Source organism: Malaclemys terrapin, chromosome 16, assembly GCF_027887155.1.
Source record: "Malaclemys terrapin pileata isolate rMalTer1 chromosome 16, rMalTer1.hap1, whole genome shotgun sequence".
Classification (NCBI taxonomy): domain Eukaryota; kingdom Metazoa; phylum Chordata; order Testudines; family Emydidae; genus Malaclemys; species Malaclemys terrapin.
This window is the reverse complement of record NC_071520.1, coordinates 10577433-10595081: the sequence shown is the minus strand read 5'-3', so window position 1 is coordinate 10595081 and position 17649 is coordinate 10577433. Positions and strand designations below refer to the sequence as shown.

At 44.2% G+C, this 17649-nt stretch overlaps 1 protein-coding gene across 1 annotated transcript in view; it reads left to right on the top strand.

Moving 5' to 3' along the window:
- GCN1 (GCN1 activator of EIF2AK4) overlaps nucleotides 1-17649 on the top strand; it is a 58157-nt gene that overhangs the window by 26053 nt on the left and 14455 nt on the right. Inside the window, exons 26-46 of the mRNA XM_054006338.1 lie at nucleotides 726-904; nucleotides 2140-2220; nucleotides 2761-2904; nucleotides 5607-5734; nucleotides 5928-6117; nucleotides 6441-6511; nucleotides 7715-7880; nucleotides 9041-9235; nucleotides 9709-9955; nucleotides 10649-10770; nucleotides 11080-11194; nucleotides 11612-11791; nucleotides 12211-12431; nucleotides 13157-13225; nucleotides 13452-13590; nucleotides 13708-13904; nucleotides 14274-14416; nucleotides 15258-15375; nucleotides 15518-15733; nucleotides 16394-16558; nucleotides 17030-17191. Coding sequence (XP_053862313.1) covers nucleotides 726-904; nucleotides 2140-2220; nucleotides 2761-2904; nucleotides 5607-5734; nucleotides 5928-6117; nucleotides 6441-6511; nucleotides 7715-7880; nucleotides 9041-9235; nucleotides 9709-9955; nucleotides 10649-10770; nucleotides 11080-11194; nucleotides 11612-11791; nucleotides 12211-12431; nucleotides 13157-13225; nucleotides 13452-13590; nucleotides 13708-13904; nucleotides 14274-14416; nucleotides 15258-15375; nucleotides 15518-15733; nucleotides 16394-16558; nucleotides 17030-17191 — 3248 coding nt within the window. The remainder of the gene's footprint in view (nucleotides 1-725; nucleotides 905-2139; nucleotides 2221-2760; nucleotides 2905-5606; nucleotides 5735-5927; nucleotides 6118-6440; nucleotides 6512-7714; nucleotides 7881-9040; nucleotides 9236-9708; nucleotides 9956-10648; nucleotides 10771-11079; nucleotides 11195-11611; nucleotides 11792-12210; nucleotides 12432-13156; nucleotides 13226-13451; nucleotides 13591-13707; nucleotides 13905-14273; nucleotides 14417-15257; nucleotides 15376-15517; nucleotides 15734-16393; nucleotides 16559-17029; nucleotides 17192-17649) is intronic.

Sequence of the window (17649 nt, the reverse complement as noted above, 5' to 3'; positions counted from 1 at the left end):
ATTCACTATGAGAGAAAAAGACTCAGCTGCCAAACAACTGGAGTTCTAAATGGTTTATTTGTCGAGCCTCAAACCAGAGTTAACAGAGTCTTGTCCCCTGGAATCCATGTGATGCCTTTGAGGGGATGGTCTGGCTAGGATGCTTGGGTACTGTGTAAAAGCAGTACAGCTATTGATGCCGAGCTCAGCATCTCATCTTTTTGCCTCTGAATTTCAGTGATTCCTCTTACTCTTTTTGTGCTTTTTCTGCACGGTCCTAAGTGTCTGACATCATTTGAGCTCCTAATGTCACTCAATGAAAAGCCCAGCACACTAATATAAAATGCACCAGCACTGAGAGCAGGCATCTCAGACTTGCCCAATACTGGGGCCTGAATGCCACTGCTGTTGAAGTGAAACTACAGTGTGACGGTGGTTAGGCAGGTGGTAAGCTGTGATTGCTGCTTTAGAATAGCTAAGAATTGTGCACACTTTGCTACGTTTCTTACCCTGTCGCCCAAGTCCACTTGTTACATCTTGTCTCTTTTAGACTGTAAGCTCTTCGGGGCATTTATTGTGTTGCCTAGCACAATGGGGCCCAACTCTGTTGTGGCCTTTAGGCGATACCACAATATAAAAGTTAAAGTATAATAAATTAATCTCTTGCATATCTACAGAGTAAATGACGGCCCAAGAGACTGCTGTGCTCACAGGATTTCTTCTTTCTCTCTCCCTACCCATTGCAGGCACTGCATCGTTATCAGCCCCAGCATTTTCCTTAGTCTTTCCTCTCTTAAAGACAGTGCTGACTGAGACGCCCAATGATAGTGAAGAGAAGGAGGCACTCATGGTCAAGATCCTGCAGATCCTTACAGTCCATGCTCAACTGAGATCAGCAAGTGGCCAAACGTCACTGGTGGATGAGGTCAGTGTTCATCCATTCCCCAGGCCTGGGAACTGGAGGAATGTGAGGAGATCACTTTGAAGATAATGGCATTAAAGATTAGAGAGTTGCCAAGGAGTGGTTAATGGGGGCACTGATACCTTCAGCGAGAAACCCTGGGATGAAGAGTTCTGTGCAGCTACTAAGTTGTTCCTTCAGCAGAGCTTGCTATTTATTGTATGTGAAAATATCAGTCATTGTATGCAGTTGTTGTGTCAGTCCAAGGATAGTAGAGGGATAAGGTGGGTGAGATAATATCTTTTATTGGACCAACTTCTGTGGGTGAGAGTGTGTAAGCTCGAAAGCTTGTCTGAGCTCTTCCTCAGGCCTGGGAAAAGTATTCAGAAAGTCTCAGCTAAACACAAGATAGAACAGATAGTTTAGCGTAAGTAGTTAGCACGTATCTATCGGTATTTAGCTGTCATACTCTGAGTGCCTTTCCCAGACCTGAAGAAGAGCTCTGTGTAGCTCGAAAGCGTCTCTCTCTCTCTCTCTCTCTCCCCAACAGAAGTTGGTCCTGTAAAAGATACTCCCTTGCCCACCTTGCGTCTCGAATATCAGTGAAGCAGTTTCCCTAGCTCCCTGCTGCTGACTTGCTCTGTATCCCCTGTTCTTAGACAATCAGTCTGAGACTTGTTGTTTTGAGAGAATTCACAAGCTGGCAAGTTGATGAGGGTTTATAGGGAGTATCTGTTTCTTTTTCACAGCCTCTTAGGCTTTATGTGGTAGACTTTAGCACACATTTGGTGCTACACAAATAATCTGATTTCTCCTTGTTCAGATACTTTTTTCATTTGATGGTAGAGGACCTAACCATCACTACTTGCAAATAGCTTAGTCACATATTACTTTCCCTTCAGAAGCCCTTCAGTGTCTCTGTCGTAGATATTTTGAAGGTGTCTATCCTCTTGGTACTGAATTGCCTAGCTAAGCTCACTATCCCAGCATCTGCCAGCTGGCTGTTTTGTATAGGGATTAGTTTGAATTAATCCCTAGGAGTGTTATGGATAAAGCAAATTCCTACTGTGTGTCAGATGTAATGATTCAAGATCTTTTTCTCACTGGTGTAGGAGGAGTGCAGCTGGCATTGGAGTGGGTGTCCTTCCTGCCCAGCTAAATTGCTAGCACTGGATTTTCTCTGTCTCTTACCTTTTGGGGTTACATTTGAACAAATTAGAGTGGCAAGACGTTGTTTTTTTTTTTCTCCCCCTTCCTAGAATGGCCCTGAGTTACTGCCTCGCACAGATATGCTGCTGTTGCTGACCAGGGTGATTGGAACAGGTTCTCCACGGTTACAGGTGAGCTGTCCACTTGGTCTAGCAGTATAGACCCAGCCTAAGCTGCATCAACAGCTAAACCTAAGAAATATATCCATCACTTCTAAATCTCTGAGGCTGGATGTTCACGTACCACCAGTTGTTTTATATGGTGTCAGTATCTGAGGATAACAAGCCTTTGTTCCTCCTCTATTGGACCAACTAGTTCTTCCCCATTTCCCCCTGAGTTTGTCCCTTTTATTTCCTCTCTAAGGCCTTGTGTGGTGGTCCTTGTCCCTCCAGCAAAGCAGTGTAGAAGTGGCTCCCTTCAGAGTCCAACTACACTGCTCATTCTGTATTGGCCAGGATGCTGATGGGGAGGAGAGGCAGAAAAGCCTTTCCCAGCTAGAAAGCAAAGCACCAAGTCTCTTCCTGGCTGCACATTGCACTGCCACTGGACTGTCTGTTAGATTTTTTCCTTTGTTGCGGTGTAGTCAGATCCACCTATATTTTATTTATGATGAGTGCAATGGGACAGAAGGCTAGCAATAGGATCTCTAATGCTTTGTAATCGTGTTTCAGGTTCTGGCTTCCAATACACTGACAGCTCTGTGCACCAGCAGCAGTGGAGAGAATGGCTGTGCCTATGCAGAACAGGAAGAGATTGATGTGTTACTCCAGGCCCTGCAGTCTCCATGCATGAATGTTCGAGATGCCGCTCTCAGGGTAGGTGTGAAACATTTGTTCTGACTTCCCACTTAAACTCGGAGCTCTCTAAGTCCTTTGTGCAGGCTGCCAACCTCCTGATTGGGATAGTTGCCATCATTTGTTAAGCGGGTCTTTGGGCTAAGCTCTGTAGGGGGAGACTGTGACTACTAAATGTTCCAACTATGGACAGTCAGAACGTTATTAATTGCATTAAAGGGTCTGCACTGGGTTTGTGGTTCAAATAGCAGTTTTGGCTTATCCTTGTCTCCTTCCCCATACAGCTGTGTAACGCTTTAACGTTCTGATTGCCCTTAAATAATGATAGGAGGAGCTGGTAGCTCTGCCTATAGTAAAGGTTGCCTGATGCTTCACATTGGAAGACTTTATTTCTGGTTGCTTATAACTTTGCCAAACTTTGGGCCATTTGGGCTGAAATCTTCCTTGTCTGCCTCAGGCTGAATGTTTTTAGAAAGTTTCAGCAAAAATGGGCCAGCCATTTCTGAGACTGGGATAAGGGGACAAGAGGTTGTTTTGTCCAAGTTAAAAATTCTTACTGCAGATTTGCTGAGAAGCTTAAGCACCTCCATGCTTTGGAGCAGGGACTTGAAATTTGGCAGGAAGGGGGTCCCTCTGGTATCAGACATGTCTCGCTTACTGTTCCCATTTAAAAAAAAACAACAAAACCTGTCCAAATTTTGGACAAGTTATGAGCATGTGCAAACAGTTTCTTCCAAGCTTAATAGAGACTGGTTAGCATTTTGGCAGCTAGTTTTCTGAAGAGTCTGTTTGCATGGGGCATGCTGCATCCCTGGGCTGCAGGAGCTGAGCAGGCCTTTCCATGCAATTGCTGCTCATCATTGTAGCACCAGACAAAGGAACTGAGAGCAGAGAGACTTTTGTGCTCTCAGTGCTTTCCCTGCTGGCATCTGGGCAGCGTGGAGGAGGTGGCTTCCTGACTCAAATGCAGAAAGGACAAGAGCTGGACTGGGTGTGGGGTGCAAAGGGTACAGAGGGAGTAGATTGGGATGAAGAGCATGAGGAGTGGGTAGAGGACTGGATCTGGGAACTGGTGCAAGGAGTGGGTGGATACTGGGATTGGTCAGCCAAGGAGACAGGGTCTGGGAGAAGAGATGGCTGAGATTAGACAACGGTGGGAAATTTGGGATGAGGAGCCAGGATTGGGGGAAGACTGGGATTTGGAGGGAAAAGGAGACTTGGACTTGGATGAGGGAGGGGCAGAAAGAGTCAGGGTCAAGCTTGAGGATGAAAAGGGCAAAAGGGTCTGTAGTCACTAGAGCCGGGGTTCTGAAACTTCATTGCACTGCGACCCCCTTCTGACAACAAACATTTCTACATGACCCCAGGAGGGAGGACTGAAGCCTGAGCCCTGCTGCCCTGGGCCGGACAGCCAAAGCCGAAGCCCAAAGGCTTCAGCCCCAGGCGGGGGGCCTGTAACCTGAGCCTCACCACCCAGGGCTGAAGCCCTTGGGTCCCAGCAAGTCTAATGCCAGCCCTGGCAAACCCATTAAAATGGGGTCACAACCCACTTTGAGGTCCCGACCCTCAGTTTGAGAACTGCTGTACTAGAAAGCGCTTCTCTCCAGAACTTGAAATGTAACTCTGTATTCCTGAGTTTTTGATATTTCTTTGTTGTCAGCAAGTATCTGTGAAACTCCACTGGCAAAGTGTGTGTCTCAGGTTGCACACACAATCTTAATTCTGACACCTCTGAACTTTTGAGTGCTTGACTTCGCAATCCTAACATTGTTTTAATGAGGCTTTTTTGTGTAGTTTATGTTATGCTGGTATTTCGTTATCCAGCTCGAGAGCACAAGTGTTCTGACGGAAGAAAGTCTAGTTGCCTTGGTGCTTTTATTCCCCTTGAATCCTGACATGGACTTACTTTGAAGAATAAATTTCCTCCTAGCATAGTATAAGAGTTGTCCCCAACCCTGGAGTCCTGTCCAGTGCTAGACACCTACTAGAACTCTACTTCTTGGTGCTCTATTGTGGAAAAGCAAGTTCAGGCAAGCATCTTCCTCTGAGTGTGCACAGCATTACTCGGATAATTCTTTCCCCTTTTATGGGATTTCTCACCATGGCAACAATTGCAAATGACTGTATATCGTCCTATTCAATGTAGGTGTGATTTCTGTCTTTTATTGGGCTCCTGATCTAGGCAATTACCTAGGCCTGGACTTCTAAGCAGCTGAGCGCTGTTGTTTGGCTGCTGTACCTAATTACATTGGTTTTATGTTCTCCTAATCCCTCCTTCTTAGTCCTCAGTCACTATTTTACTGGTGATTATTGAGCAACTGGATGGCAATATAACTTCCCTGTTAAATTACAAAGTGTGTTCTTCAGAAAGGTGAATGTAACACTTCTTTTGTGTGAGAATGCTGAAATGGTTCTTTAATCAAGTGTTAGTCTCTTTGCATGGCTGTGAGATGGCACTCACACAGTAAAATTGAAATAGTTTCCCCCCGCTATCCTCTTTGCCTATCTATTACCCTGTCTCTGGCACTCATTTTGTGCAATTTGCAGCAGCTTTTGGCAAAATGAAAGAAGTGTCAAGACGTTCTTCATTAGAAAGTTAATTTAATCGATCCCTAATTTTCCTTTACATGGAAGATTTCCTGTATTATGATTGAAGGTCATCTCCGCCAAGGATGGCGGTAGAGCCCAGACATTTGCACTGAATGTCCTATCGTTTCATTCAGGGACTAATGGCACTGCAGATGGTGCTACCAACACCTGACAGTGATGAGAAGAATGGATTGAATCTGCTGCGCCGGCTCTGGGTGGTCAAGTTTGATGTGGAAGATGAGATAAGAAAACTGGCAGAGAGGTGAGAACTGTACTCTATTTAGTGGATTGTAACAGTGATGCTTATTTGCCTTCCCACATGGGGTCTTACACCGAGGATCTGTGTAGGTCTTGCCCCCAAAAGGGTGCAACTTTAGATCTGTCTGGTGTTCTGTGTTTAGGGGGATCTCTAGTTGTCTGAAGAATGATCAATCACCTCTTTGTGTTACTTGCAGGCTGTGGGAATCTATGGGTCTGGAGTTGCAGCCTGATCTCTGTTCCCTGCTGATCAAAGATATTATCTACTACGAGGAAGCAGTGCGTCAAGCTGGTGCTGAGGCTCTTTCCAAAGCGGTAGAGCAGTATCGAAACCAAGCAGCTGAAGTCATGAGTAAACTTATGGAGATTTACCAGGAGAAGCTCTATGTAAGTAGCTGCTCTTGTGTGGAGTTACAGGCACAAATCACACATGCTCAGTGTTATGTCCTTTTCTTACTCAGTCTGTGCACTTACCACATTCTTCTGTTAGCACCGTCATATATGTCCTTTGTTTTTTGTTAAATGTGGCATTACAGATGTGGGAGGCATCATGGATCTAAATTCTGTAGGCTAAAGAGAGGAAACTAGACCAAGCTGCTAATAAACTTCTGCTATAAACTTTGTTTTTTTCCCTTCATGTTTTGTGTGTGTGTGTGTATATATCCTTGGAAAGGCATGCTGATTAAACGTATCCATTTCCCCACTCGCAGAGGCCACCTCCAGTTTTGGATGCTCTGGGACGGGTGATATCTGAGTCTCCACCTGACCAGTGGGAAGCAAGGTACTGTCTCTCTTCAGATTCTGCTCTTCACTTCCAGTGCTTCCTAAATGAGATGCTTCAGGCTTTTGCTCATGTTATTGTAGGTGAGAGGGCAGTGTATGGTCCAGGGAAGTGTTTGAGGAGTAAACTGCATTTGTACCAACTGGTGATTGTGTAGTCTCCCCTATTGTGGGACACTTGTCCCTCTCAGAGCAAACTGTGCAGACCAATACAGCTTTGCATGTTCTTCTGGAACATTTCTAGATCCATCAGACCATGGGTGGCATGTGGATCGCTGGCTGCGGGAGGCTAGCCCCCAGCTCTGCCCCTTCCAGCTGAGGCCCTGCCGCAGCTCAGAGCCTCCCACCCCAGCCACCGGCCCCTGCCCCTGCCCCAGGCTAGCTGCCCCAGCCCCAGAGCGCCAGGCGGGCGGCCGCGGCCCCAGTGCCATCCTGAGCTGGAGCCGCTCCACAGAGGAATTGTAAAGAGCAGGAAGTAGGAGGGGGCCTGGGGGCGGAACATGGGCAGAGCCACACATAGCTGTTTGGGAAGGCACAGCCTTCCCCAGCCTATGATACCTGCCACCCATGTATCAGACTGTTGGTCTTCACAAATTTATCCCTGTCAGTCTCATAAGAACAGAATCTTTTCCTGTCAAAATGGCTCGTTTGTGGTTTGTCAACAGATTCTCAGTCTCTGTTCCATGCTCAAGCATTTGTGTCAAGAATAACAGTGCTAGCCTTAGTGAACTGGATAAATTCCAACTTGGATACTTATATTCTGCCTACTTAAACGCTTTCTGTAGTTTTAATTGGACAGAGTATTGGTCACTGCTTCCCTTAAACGAATCTGTTCTTTTGTGCTTATGTGCACTGTTATACGCCTACTGCCTGTCAGTGGTAGATTAAGTGATCCTTGTGTTTGGGTTTGGGTAAAGTGCTTGAGATCCTTCAGCTGAAAGTTTCTGTATGAATGCCAGATTATTGTTCCTTTGGGAACTTGCAGCAGGGAGCTGAAAGTGAAATGGTGGTTGCTGCTCTGGGATAATCACTTTGGGAAAATTGGCACAGCTGCTGAACTATCTGAAATGTTACGGTTCCATGATGTTCTCTCCGTTAACTGTTGGAATTGGAAGTGTGATAGCTGCAAAAAACAAGCGCTTACAAAAGTCACTGGTCTGAATCGTGGAAGTCCAATTCATACACAATACATTTTTTTATACAGATGTGGCATAGCCTTGGCCTTGAACAAACTCTCTCAGTACCTGGATAGTTCTCAGGTGAAGCCCCTTTTTCAGTTCTTTGTACCTGATGCCCTCAATGACCGGAATACTGAGGTCCGGAAGTGCATGCTAGATGCAGCTCTTTCTACACTCAATACCCATGGCAAGGTAAGCTCAAATTCTCCTTCCCTTAAAGATGGGGATAAACATGAGTGGGACTTGGATACTGTGGTGAAGCCTCTATATTAGATAAAGCCATTGGTACAAAGTAACTGTTGAAAACCTTCATCTAATGAGAATTTCTTTCTCAAACAATTTTAAAATACATTACAGTAGTGACCAGTACAGACTAACAGCCTGAGATTCTCCTCTCACTTACACTATGATAAATCAGAAGTTTAAATTTAGTTGAAGTGACTGGAATTGAAATGGTGTAAAACTGGTGCAATAAAAGCAGAATTGGACTATACTATTAAACAAAGGTAAGTAGTAGTAACTGCTGTGAAGATGTGGCAGTGAGCACCATCAGAGGCTGCCTGTGTCTGACAAGATGTCATGTGTATAACTTTAATCTCATGATGCCAGCATCTGAGAACTGTATATATAACCCCCTATATATATAATGTAGGAGGCCTTGCATACAAATCTTAGACCCTTTGGCATTTTAAAAATGAATCAAATAAAAAAACCCAAAGCTAAAGAAAATACATGTTTAGTGTAGTAAAAATATATGGTATTTCACATGTAGCTGGTGTTTGGATTTGTCAAGAAAAGATGAGTTGTCAAACCCAAAGCACTGCGCCCTGGATGGATTTGGGAGGGGAGAGTTGGAACTCCCTCATCCAGGCTTCAAGGGTCTCTTTGTGATCACCCCGTTCCTGTAGTCAAGAAGAACTTGAGTATTGTCACCACTAGCTAGTGCTCTTAGTCGCCAGATGAGCAATATGAGGTGCACTTTCCTCTTTCGCTCCCAGCTCCTACTAATTCAGGGAACAAGAGAATGGGTGCTGAAATCCAAACCAGCTCTCCCACATGGTAATGCCCACCATTTCACTGGGCTGGCAGGTTTGTGTATCTATCTTTTTTTAATATTTAAGAACTAACTGCTCTTTCACAGGAAATAGCCAGAGCCTGTAGGATACCACATGGTCCTAAATGCTGTAGTGTATGTGATATCTCTGTATGGAAAACGAACTGTAAATTGAGACTCTCATAATTGCATAGTTTTAGCCTCTGATGAGGATAACAAGTTCTCGCTGAGCAGAGAAAACCTTGCTCTGAGAGTGGACTTTAGTAGCAGGTGACATGTTTTACATTTTATTTTTCAGGACAATGTTAACTCTCTCTTGCCGGTGTTCGAAGAATTCCTGAAAAATGCTCCAAATGATGCCAACTACGATGCCGTCAGACAGAGCGTGGTCATTCTGATGGGCTCCCTGGCAAAACATCTAGACAAGAGTGACCCTAAAGTGAAACCAATTGTTGCGAAATTGATAGCAGCCCTGTCTACTCCATCCCAACAGGTACCTCCTTTCAAAAGTTCTCAGGAGCCAAGCAGAAGCAGGTAATTCTCTGACACTTTCAGGGAATTCATCACTCGCTGTCATCCCTGTGCCTGGAAATATGGACTCCAGGCACAACAGGACTAGTGAGTTACAGAGCAATGGCTTTAGAGTGTTATAAAGGGAATGTGTATTCTCTAAGCCAGCGGCTTTCGGCCTGTGCTCCACGGACCTCTAAGGGTCTGTAGACTGTCTAAGATTTCCAAAGAGGTCCACACCTCCATTTGAGATGTTTTAGGGATCCAAAAATGAGAAAAGGTTGAAAACCATGGGTCTGAGCAGTTACACTCTGAAGTCAAACATGGGTTCAGATTCAGAAACCTGTCGCGGGGGACGCATACCAGTGGCTCAGCAAGGTGAGTGGTGGGGACAGGTTATAGTGTTAGTGACATACACCTTGTGATATGTTGGATAACTAGTGGGTTTTTCCATAGGTCCAGGAGTCTGTTGCCAGCTGTTTACCACCTCTTGTGCCTGCAATTAAAGACGATGCAGGAGGAATGATACAGAAGCTAATGCAGCTGCTTTTAGAGTCTGATAAGTATGCTGAGCGCAAAGGTGCAGCGTATGGACTGGCAGGCTTGGTGAAAGGCCTTGGCATCCTTTCTCTCAAACAGCAGAAGATGATGACCACACTGACTGATGCCATTCAGGATAAGAAGAACTTCCGCCGGCGAGAAGGTGAGTGGCAGGCCCTCTCCTCTCCATCTTTTTGAAGTTTTCTATATTTGATCTGCTGACACTTGTACCAGACATACTGATACCTGTACTTGGGACTGACTGACTTGCCTAGGAAATCCTGTATCTGGTTACTCTTTTCCCCTCAATTGATACTGTTAAAGTAGGGAATGTGGGTCTCCTGAAACCTTGATTTTTCTCTTGTACAGTATATTTTAAAACAAACAAAAAACCCCACCTCACAATGGAGTAGAGGAAGGGGTCTTAGTCTCTGGAATGTGTCCTCGCTTTCATCTCAGAGAAGGGTGTTGCTAGGGAGGTTCTTGCTTCACTCAGGGCAGTAAGGATAGGCGTGTAAGCTGGTCCAAAGGTGGCGATGGGTTTTTAAAACCTCTTCATTGCATTTGCTGCTGAATGTTTTCCATCCTTATTTCTCTTTCCTTCACTCTGATCCTAACTTACACTGGGACTCAGAAGGCTGCCAAGCTTCATTTTTATGCTATCAGCCTCTGCGCCTTCTTTGGGGAGCAAAAGTCCCCAACACAATCCTTCCCTCTGGTTTAAGGAAGGAGAATGAGATGCCCTGGAGGTTTCCGGATTCAAGTTTCCCACAAAAAATTACCTCTTAGCTCCTCAGGCAAATCTGATCCCACCTAGAGTGGTGTATTATTTCCTGATTATCCTGTCTTTTTCTAGGGGCTCTGTTTGCCTTTGAGATGCTCTGCACCATGCTTGGGAAGCTCTTTGAGCCCTATGTGGTTCATGTGTTACCCCATTTGCTGCTTTGTTTTGGAGATGGAAACCAGTATGTGCGAGAGGTGAGTAAAAGGTTTCTGAGAACCAGGAATGTGAGAGGTGGTAGCAAAAACTATTCTTATTCTGAATAACTATTTAAATTAAAAACAACCCTTGTACAAACCACAGGCTAGTAGAACTTGGTTTCATTGATAACCAATAGCATCGTATTCCACTGGGCATTAACTCTAGGTTAGGGCTGTCTTTTAACTAGCTATACTGTTGGACAGCCACACTATTTTACCCCAGGGCCATGTTCCCACTGGCTCTTTAAAGAAGTGGGAGAAACCAGCAGTGAGGCAGATTGTAAATGTCCTCTTTCCTCCTTCGAGGCTGCAGACGACTGTGCCAAGGCAGTGATGAGCAACCTCAGCGCGCATGGCGTGAAGCTGGTGCTACCATCACTTCTGGCGGCACTTGAAGAGGAGTCTTGGAGAACCAAAGCTGGTATGCACTAGTGTTTGACTCTGCTATAGTTCAGAGGAGCTTGAAGTTCACTGAAACACCACTTGTCTGGTTTATTCTTTCATCCCAGTGAATGCTGTGAGATCTTGTTCTCTTTGTTATGCTACAGCGGAGCATGTAGCTTTTGGAATGAATGCTTCATTCATCATCTGTCTCCGAACATATTTAAGCAGCATTTTCTTGTGACTGGATTCTAAGAAACGTTCTCTTGCAGCTATAGAGGTAGCTGAAGAGCAGGAATCTTGCCCTGCCACCCCTTTTTAAAGCTTCCCATTATTTAAAAACCTCAGCAATGTGTGCGTTTTCTGGACTATTGCTCTCTGCGGGGCTGAGTTTGAGTTGAACACTGCCATTGCCAGTCTCTTCCGTTGCATTAATTTTCTCTTACTTTGTGTTCAGGATCTGTGGAGTTGCTGGGGGCTATGGCATACTGTGCCCCAAAACAGCTCTCTTCCTGCCTGCCAAATATCGTGCCAAAGCTCACTGAAGTGCTCACGGACTCCCATGTAAAAGTGCAAAAGGCAGGACAGCAGGCTCTTAGGCAAATTGGCTCTGTTATCAGGAATCCAGAGATCCTGGGTAAGAACCCTGTGCCTGTTTGTGTGTGTGTGTGTGTGTGTGTGTGTGTGTGTGTATCTGTTGTCTGATTGCTCGAAGCATCCTGATGTGAGACCCTAGTTCATAACCATGTCCTAGAGCCAGGACCCTTTTAGTTTATGTTCACATTGAATCATATAAACTTGAAACAAAATCCACTTTTAGAAAGATATAACCTGAAAACTGCAACCCAAGTGTCTGTTTTTATGCTTTCTAAATGTTCTCTGAATCTTCTCAGCTAATGTCAATAGGGCTCCCTTTGCCACTTCTCACTTTGTCATTCTTTAGAAGGATTAGCACTTCTTTGGGTGGGCGCGAGGACACCTGCTGTGGCTGAAGCTGTCTCACTTGTCTATTCCATGTACAAACAGCATTTTTCTCTCCCATTTTGAAATGTGTAGCAATCGCTCCAGTACTGTTGGATGCACTCACTGACCCATCCAGGAAGACCCAGGAGTGCCTGCAGACCCTGCTGGATACCAAATTTGTCCATTTCATTGATGCACCGTCTCTGGCTCTCATTATGCCCATTGTTCAGAGAGCCTTTCAAGATCGTTCCACAGACACCAGGAAAATGGCTGCCCAGATCATTGGAAACATGTACTCCCTGACTGATCAGAAGGTATAGTGCTGGGGAGATCTTCGCTTACTGTGGAGAGGAGAAATAGACTAACAGAGCAAGAGACTGGGAATATTTTATTGGTGCGTGGGGTTTTGTTCTTGGTAAGGGTAATAAGAGAACTCTGAACAGTTCCACTGACTAAACATGGATAATATGTGAGCAAGTGACTTCTGCAAAGATAATGAAAATCCTAGCGTAGTTGAGACCATCAACTTATAAATTTTCTCCATTGATCTACTGTATAACTCTGGTGCCATATACATTCCCCAAACAAGTCTTGTAGAAGAATAGGTAAATATCAGTGCTCTGAGAGATGCCTCCATAAATCCACTACTTCTGAATGAACAGAGATTTTCAGTGTTGGTTCACAGAAGGAAAAGTTGAAATAGTGTAGCGTGAAGATCAGTGTTTGATTCCTTGATTGCTAGTTACTCTCTAAAATTAAACCTTGCATTGAGGGGAAGAGGCTGGATTTAATTTAGGAAACAAAAATTTAATTTATGAATCAGCATGAAAGGGTTTTGAGTGACCTGCCTAATGTGATAGTGCTCTGTAAGGACCGTGTGGGAAAACTGAGTCAATTTGTGTATTATCAGTGCTGTGGAGACAGTGTATTAAGCTCCCAGGGTACAGCTGTATCCAACTGTTACCAGACAAAGATGAGATTCTGATGGCTCAGTTTTCTTTTTGAACCCAGCACTTAAACAGTGGGCTTTTTATTTCAGGATCTGTCTCCTTACCTACCCAGTGTGACCCCTGGACTGAAAACCTCTCTATTGGACCCTGTGCCTGAGGTAAGTCTTGGTAGAACTACAGTTCTACTCAAGTGTGAAGAGTTTCTGCCTGATAAATTAGGATTAATCCTAACCTTTCCACAAACTAGTTTGTGGTTAGAATAGTGAGAGAAGCTGTGAAAAGTGATCAGGGAGGGGAATTAAGACCTCCATATCGCTCTGTCTTGATGACTTTCATTATGACTGGATATCTTGCAACTCTACACTTCTCTCTCTTGCCCGTTAGGTGCGTACAGTATCTGCGAAGGCATTAGGAGCCATGGTGAAGGGCATGGGGGAGTCGTGCTTTGAGGATTTGCTTCCATGGCTGATGGAGACGCTGACGTATGAGCAGAGTTCAGTGGATCGATCTGGTGCAGCGCAAGGTGAGTATAACAGGAGCTGAGCAATGGTGTTGGAGTTCCTTAGCTTGGACGAAATAGTAGTTTGCATGTGTCATCATTGTGTGTATACCAGTTCTGAAATCAAGTGTTGTTTTTCAGGTCTGGCTGAAGTCATGGCAGGGTTGGGGGTAGAAAAGCTTGAGAAACTTATGCCAGAAATTGTAGCTACAGCCAGCAAAGTGGACATTGCACCCCATGTCCGGGATGGTTATATCATGATGTTCAACTACCTGCCCATCACCTTTGGAGACAAGTTCACCCCCTATGTTGGGCCAATCATACCGTGCATCCTTAAGGTAGGAAGCAGATGGCAGGAAGTTCATGTCGTAGGGAAGGAAAGTTCTCAGGTATTTCTAAATGCCTAATAAAGTAATTGATATTTGCATGGCATTGTCCATAGCGGATTCTATTCCTTGCTCTTCCAAGGTCCTTGATAGCATTGTTTGCTGGGTTTTATGTGTGGCTCTTAGTAAATCCTTGACTTTGGAGATTGTGGGAAATGGGAAGAGGTCTCCACTGGGCAGTCACTGCTTTGTAACTCATTACTTTCAATGGATGAGGGGGAGGAATGCACCATCTCACTGTGTGGAAATCAAGTGCCATCTATTTGGTATTTTCCTCCACATTGAAAACCACACTTTATTGTGATTTGTCTCTTGGTCTAGGCTCTGGCAGATGAGAATGAGTTTGTGCGAGACACTGCCCTTCGTGCTGGACAGAGAATCATCAGCATGTATGCAGAAACTGCTATTGCTCTTCTCCTGCCGCAGCTTGAGCAAGGCCTCTTTGATGACCTTTGGAGAATAAGGTAGGGAATAAGTTTTTAGCCCTGCAGTAACCATCCTTCCATCATTGGAAGATTGGATGGGTTTAGAGCCTCTCAGTGTTGCTCTTTAAAGAAGTGTAGGAGCTGCTTTGAAACAAGAGGCTCTCCCTTCTACACGTGGACTAAGTGTGGTGCCTTCGTAGTAGTGCTCTCTGACTCAGAATATGGAGTGGAATATGGAACATGCAGTTTCTCCCAGGTGATAGTGCAAAACACTCCTACTGGATCACTTAGCCAGGTCACAATTTTAAAATGCTTTTGCACAGCGGTTTCTCTGGTAATATTTAGCACTCTCATATGCATACTGCATTTCTTTTTTCAAAGTGCTGTCTCAACAATCATTCCCCCTCGTGTGGAAACATGAAGTGGAAAGAACCCTGGTCATAGCTAATAATGATGTCTAAAAATTAGTTCTATAAAATGGCTATTGATAAGTGCAGTCATGTGGCATCCCAAGTGTGTATTCATATCAACACAGAAGCCAGTGGACAGACAGTGTGCAAATGATTTTACCCACAGGCTGTTTTGCTCCTTTTCATCGTTTAGATCAAGGCTTATTTGTCATTTTGCTGTCCTAACATGGGGGCTCTCTAATCTCTGTTTTAGTTTGGATTCCCTCCATCCCATCATCTTTATAGTGCTCTTTCTCACTCAGATTGACGGAACGATCTTTATGGCATCTCATATGACAGTTCACATTGACCTGGTTCTCTTCCTCACCATTTTCTCCCATGGTAATGTCTAGGATAACAGTCAGTTCGGACAGGTACCCCTTATTTTCTTTTTTTTCTGCATGTAACACTGATCTTACTCCCTTTGTCAGGTTTAGCTCAGTTCAGCTCCTTGGGGATCTTCTATTCCATATCTCAGGAGTCACTGGAAAAATGACAACAGAAACTGCCTCAGAGGATGACAACTTCGGAACAGCCCAGTCAAACAAGGTAAGTGCTGTTGTCAGTTGCTGTGTTCCCATTTGTGGGGAGATTCTATGGGGGTGACCTTTATGATGGCAATACCTCTTCTAAGTTTCATGTGGTGAAAAGTGCAACGTTGGCTTCACTGGTTTCCTTTTATTTATTTCAGGCCATTATTAGTGCTCTTGGTGTGGAACGGCGGAACAGAGTTCTGGCAGGTCTGTACATGGGCCGATCAGACACCCAGCTCGTAGTTCGTCAGGCATCCTTGCACGTCTGGAAAATTGTGGTCTCAAACACACCTCGCACACTGCGTGAAATTTTGCCAACCCTCTTTAGTCTTCTGTTGGGGTTCTTGGCCAGTAATTGTGCAGACAAAAGAACGGTAAGGGTTCTGCACAGGTGGTACTCTGCTAACAAAGGTTACTCTGTTCATAACTGGTGTTTGATGAATGTGGTTACTCTTTGTATAAGCCACCCCAAAGCTGCCACTAACCTAACCTTCTTAAACACACATGCGTGTCTACTCTACGCAGTCCCTTTTTATTCAGAGCAGCTATGGTGAAATAAACATTTTTGTAAACCTCCCTTTTCATAGCTGTGTTCCCATCTCCACTGATCATTAACTGTGCTATGAGCACTTGCTTATGGATAAAATATGGCATATAAGAGTATAACAAATAGAGATTAAAAAAAAAATCACCTCAGCCATTAAGTTTCATGCGACTAAGAAATGGAAGTGTTGGGTTTCAGATGTTTGCATTAAAATTTTAAAAGGAAGTGAAAATATGCACATGGTTTTATACTGTCTAGAGTGGCAATATGGACTGTATTTAATGAATGTATACGTAGCACGTATATTGTATCTAGATGCAGTCTGTATTCGTCTGAAACACTCTGATGGACTGAGGTACATAGTGCTAACTGCCTTAGATCTCTTACTAGTTAGAATGAAATGTTCCAGTTCAGTTGGGGTTGACACATTCTAACTAGTTGCTTGTGATAACAATTCAGAGTGACCCTGTTGTATGATTGTTGGGGACAGGTTGCAGCACGGACGCTGGGGGATCTTGTTCGAAAGTTGGGAGAGAAGATCCTTCCAGAAATCATCCCTATCCTGGAAGAGGGTTTGAGGTCAGAGAAGAGCGATGAGAGACAAGGTGTCTGCATTGGTTTGAGTGAGATCATGAAGTCCACCAGCAGGGATGCAGTAAGTTAAATTCCAGAGGGTAAATTTAAAACTTCTTAGCCTGTGTGATATTATAAAAGGATGAAAATGTAGAAAACTTGCTTTATGAACTGCCATAAAAGGAACTGAATTTCAGGACTTGTAACTAGTTGGAACTGCTGTCCAGATGAAAGTGTGTATGTGTGTGTATGTATATGTATAAAATATATATATAAATTTATGTCTGCAATTGGCAGTCTTAAAACAGCGCAATCTGTCTTCAGATTGAGGCATAAGAGTTGAAAACTTCTTTTACATTAATCTAGCTCATTGTGGATGTTACAGATTTTCACACAAATTAATCCATCTACATTTTCCATTAATTAATTTCAAGTAAAGAGCAATTTATTTTCTGTTGTGTAAGTCCTGAGTTCCCAGCTGTTGTGTTCAGGTGTAGCTATGCTCCAGCTGTCATGGACAGATGTCCTGTAATTATATCTATATATCTCGTAGGTGCTGTTCTTCTCAGAGTCCCTAGTTCCTACAGTGAGAAAAGCTCTGTGCGATCCTCTGGAAGAAGTCCGAGAGGCTGCAGCCAAAACATTTGAACAACTGCACTCAACAATTGGATACCAGGCTCTTGAAGACATCCTGCCATTTTTGCTGAAGCAGCTGGTAAGTGTTTCAGACATGATCCAACACATTTAAAAAAAAAAAAAATCTCACTGTAGGACAAGTTTTGAGATTCTCGATACAGGCTGAAGGAGGAGTTGGTCTGTAATGCTAGGTCTTTAGGGGAGGGTCACAAGTCTAATGATTTCATTTCTTCCCTGGATTCATTTCTTCTGCAAGAGGGGAAGGGAATGGTCTTGTAGCTAAAGTATAGGACTAAGAGTTGGAACATCTGAGTAATCGGGCTCTGCTACATGTCTCCACTGTCCTTTGGGAAGTTGCTTAAACTGTGTGCCTCACTATGGAGATTCTTCCCAACCTGGTAGGGAGGTTTGATTCAGTGTCTGAAAAAGGCTTTGAGAGCCCCAGGTAGAAGGACTTATATAGGTGCTGGTTGTATGATTATCCCAAAATTGTCACTTGAAACAAGGTCTAGGTTGCTATGGCAGAGATAATCTTGT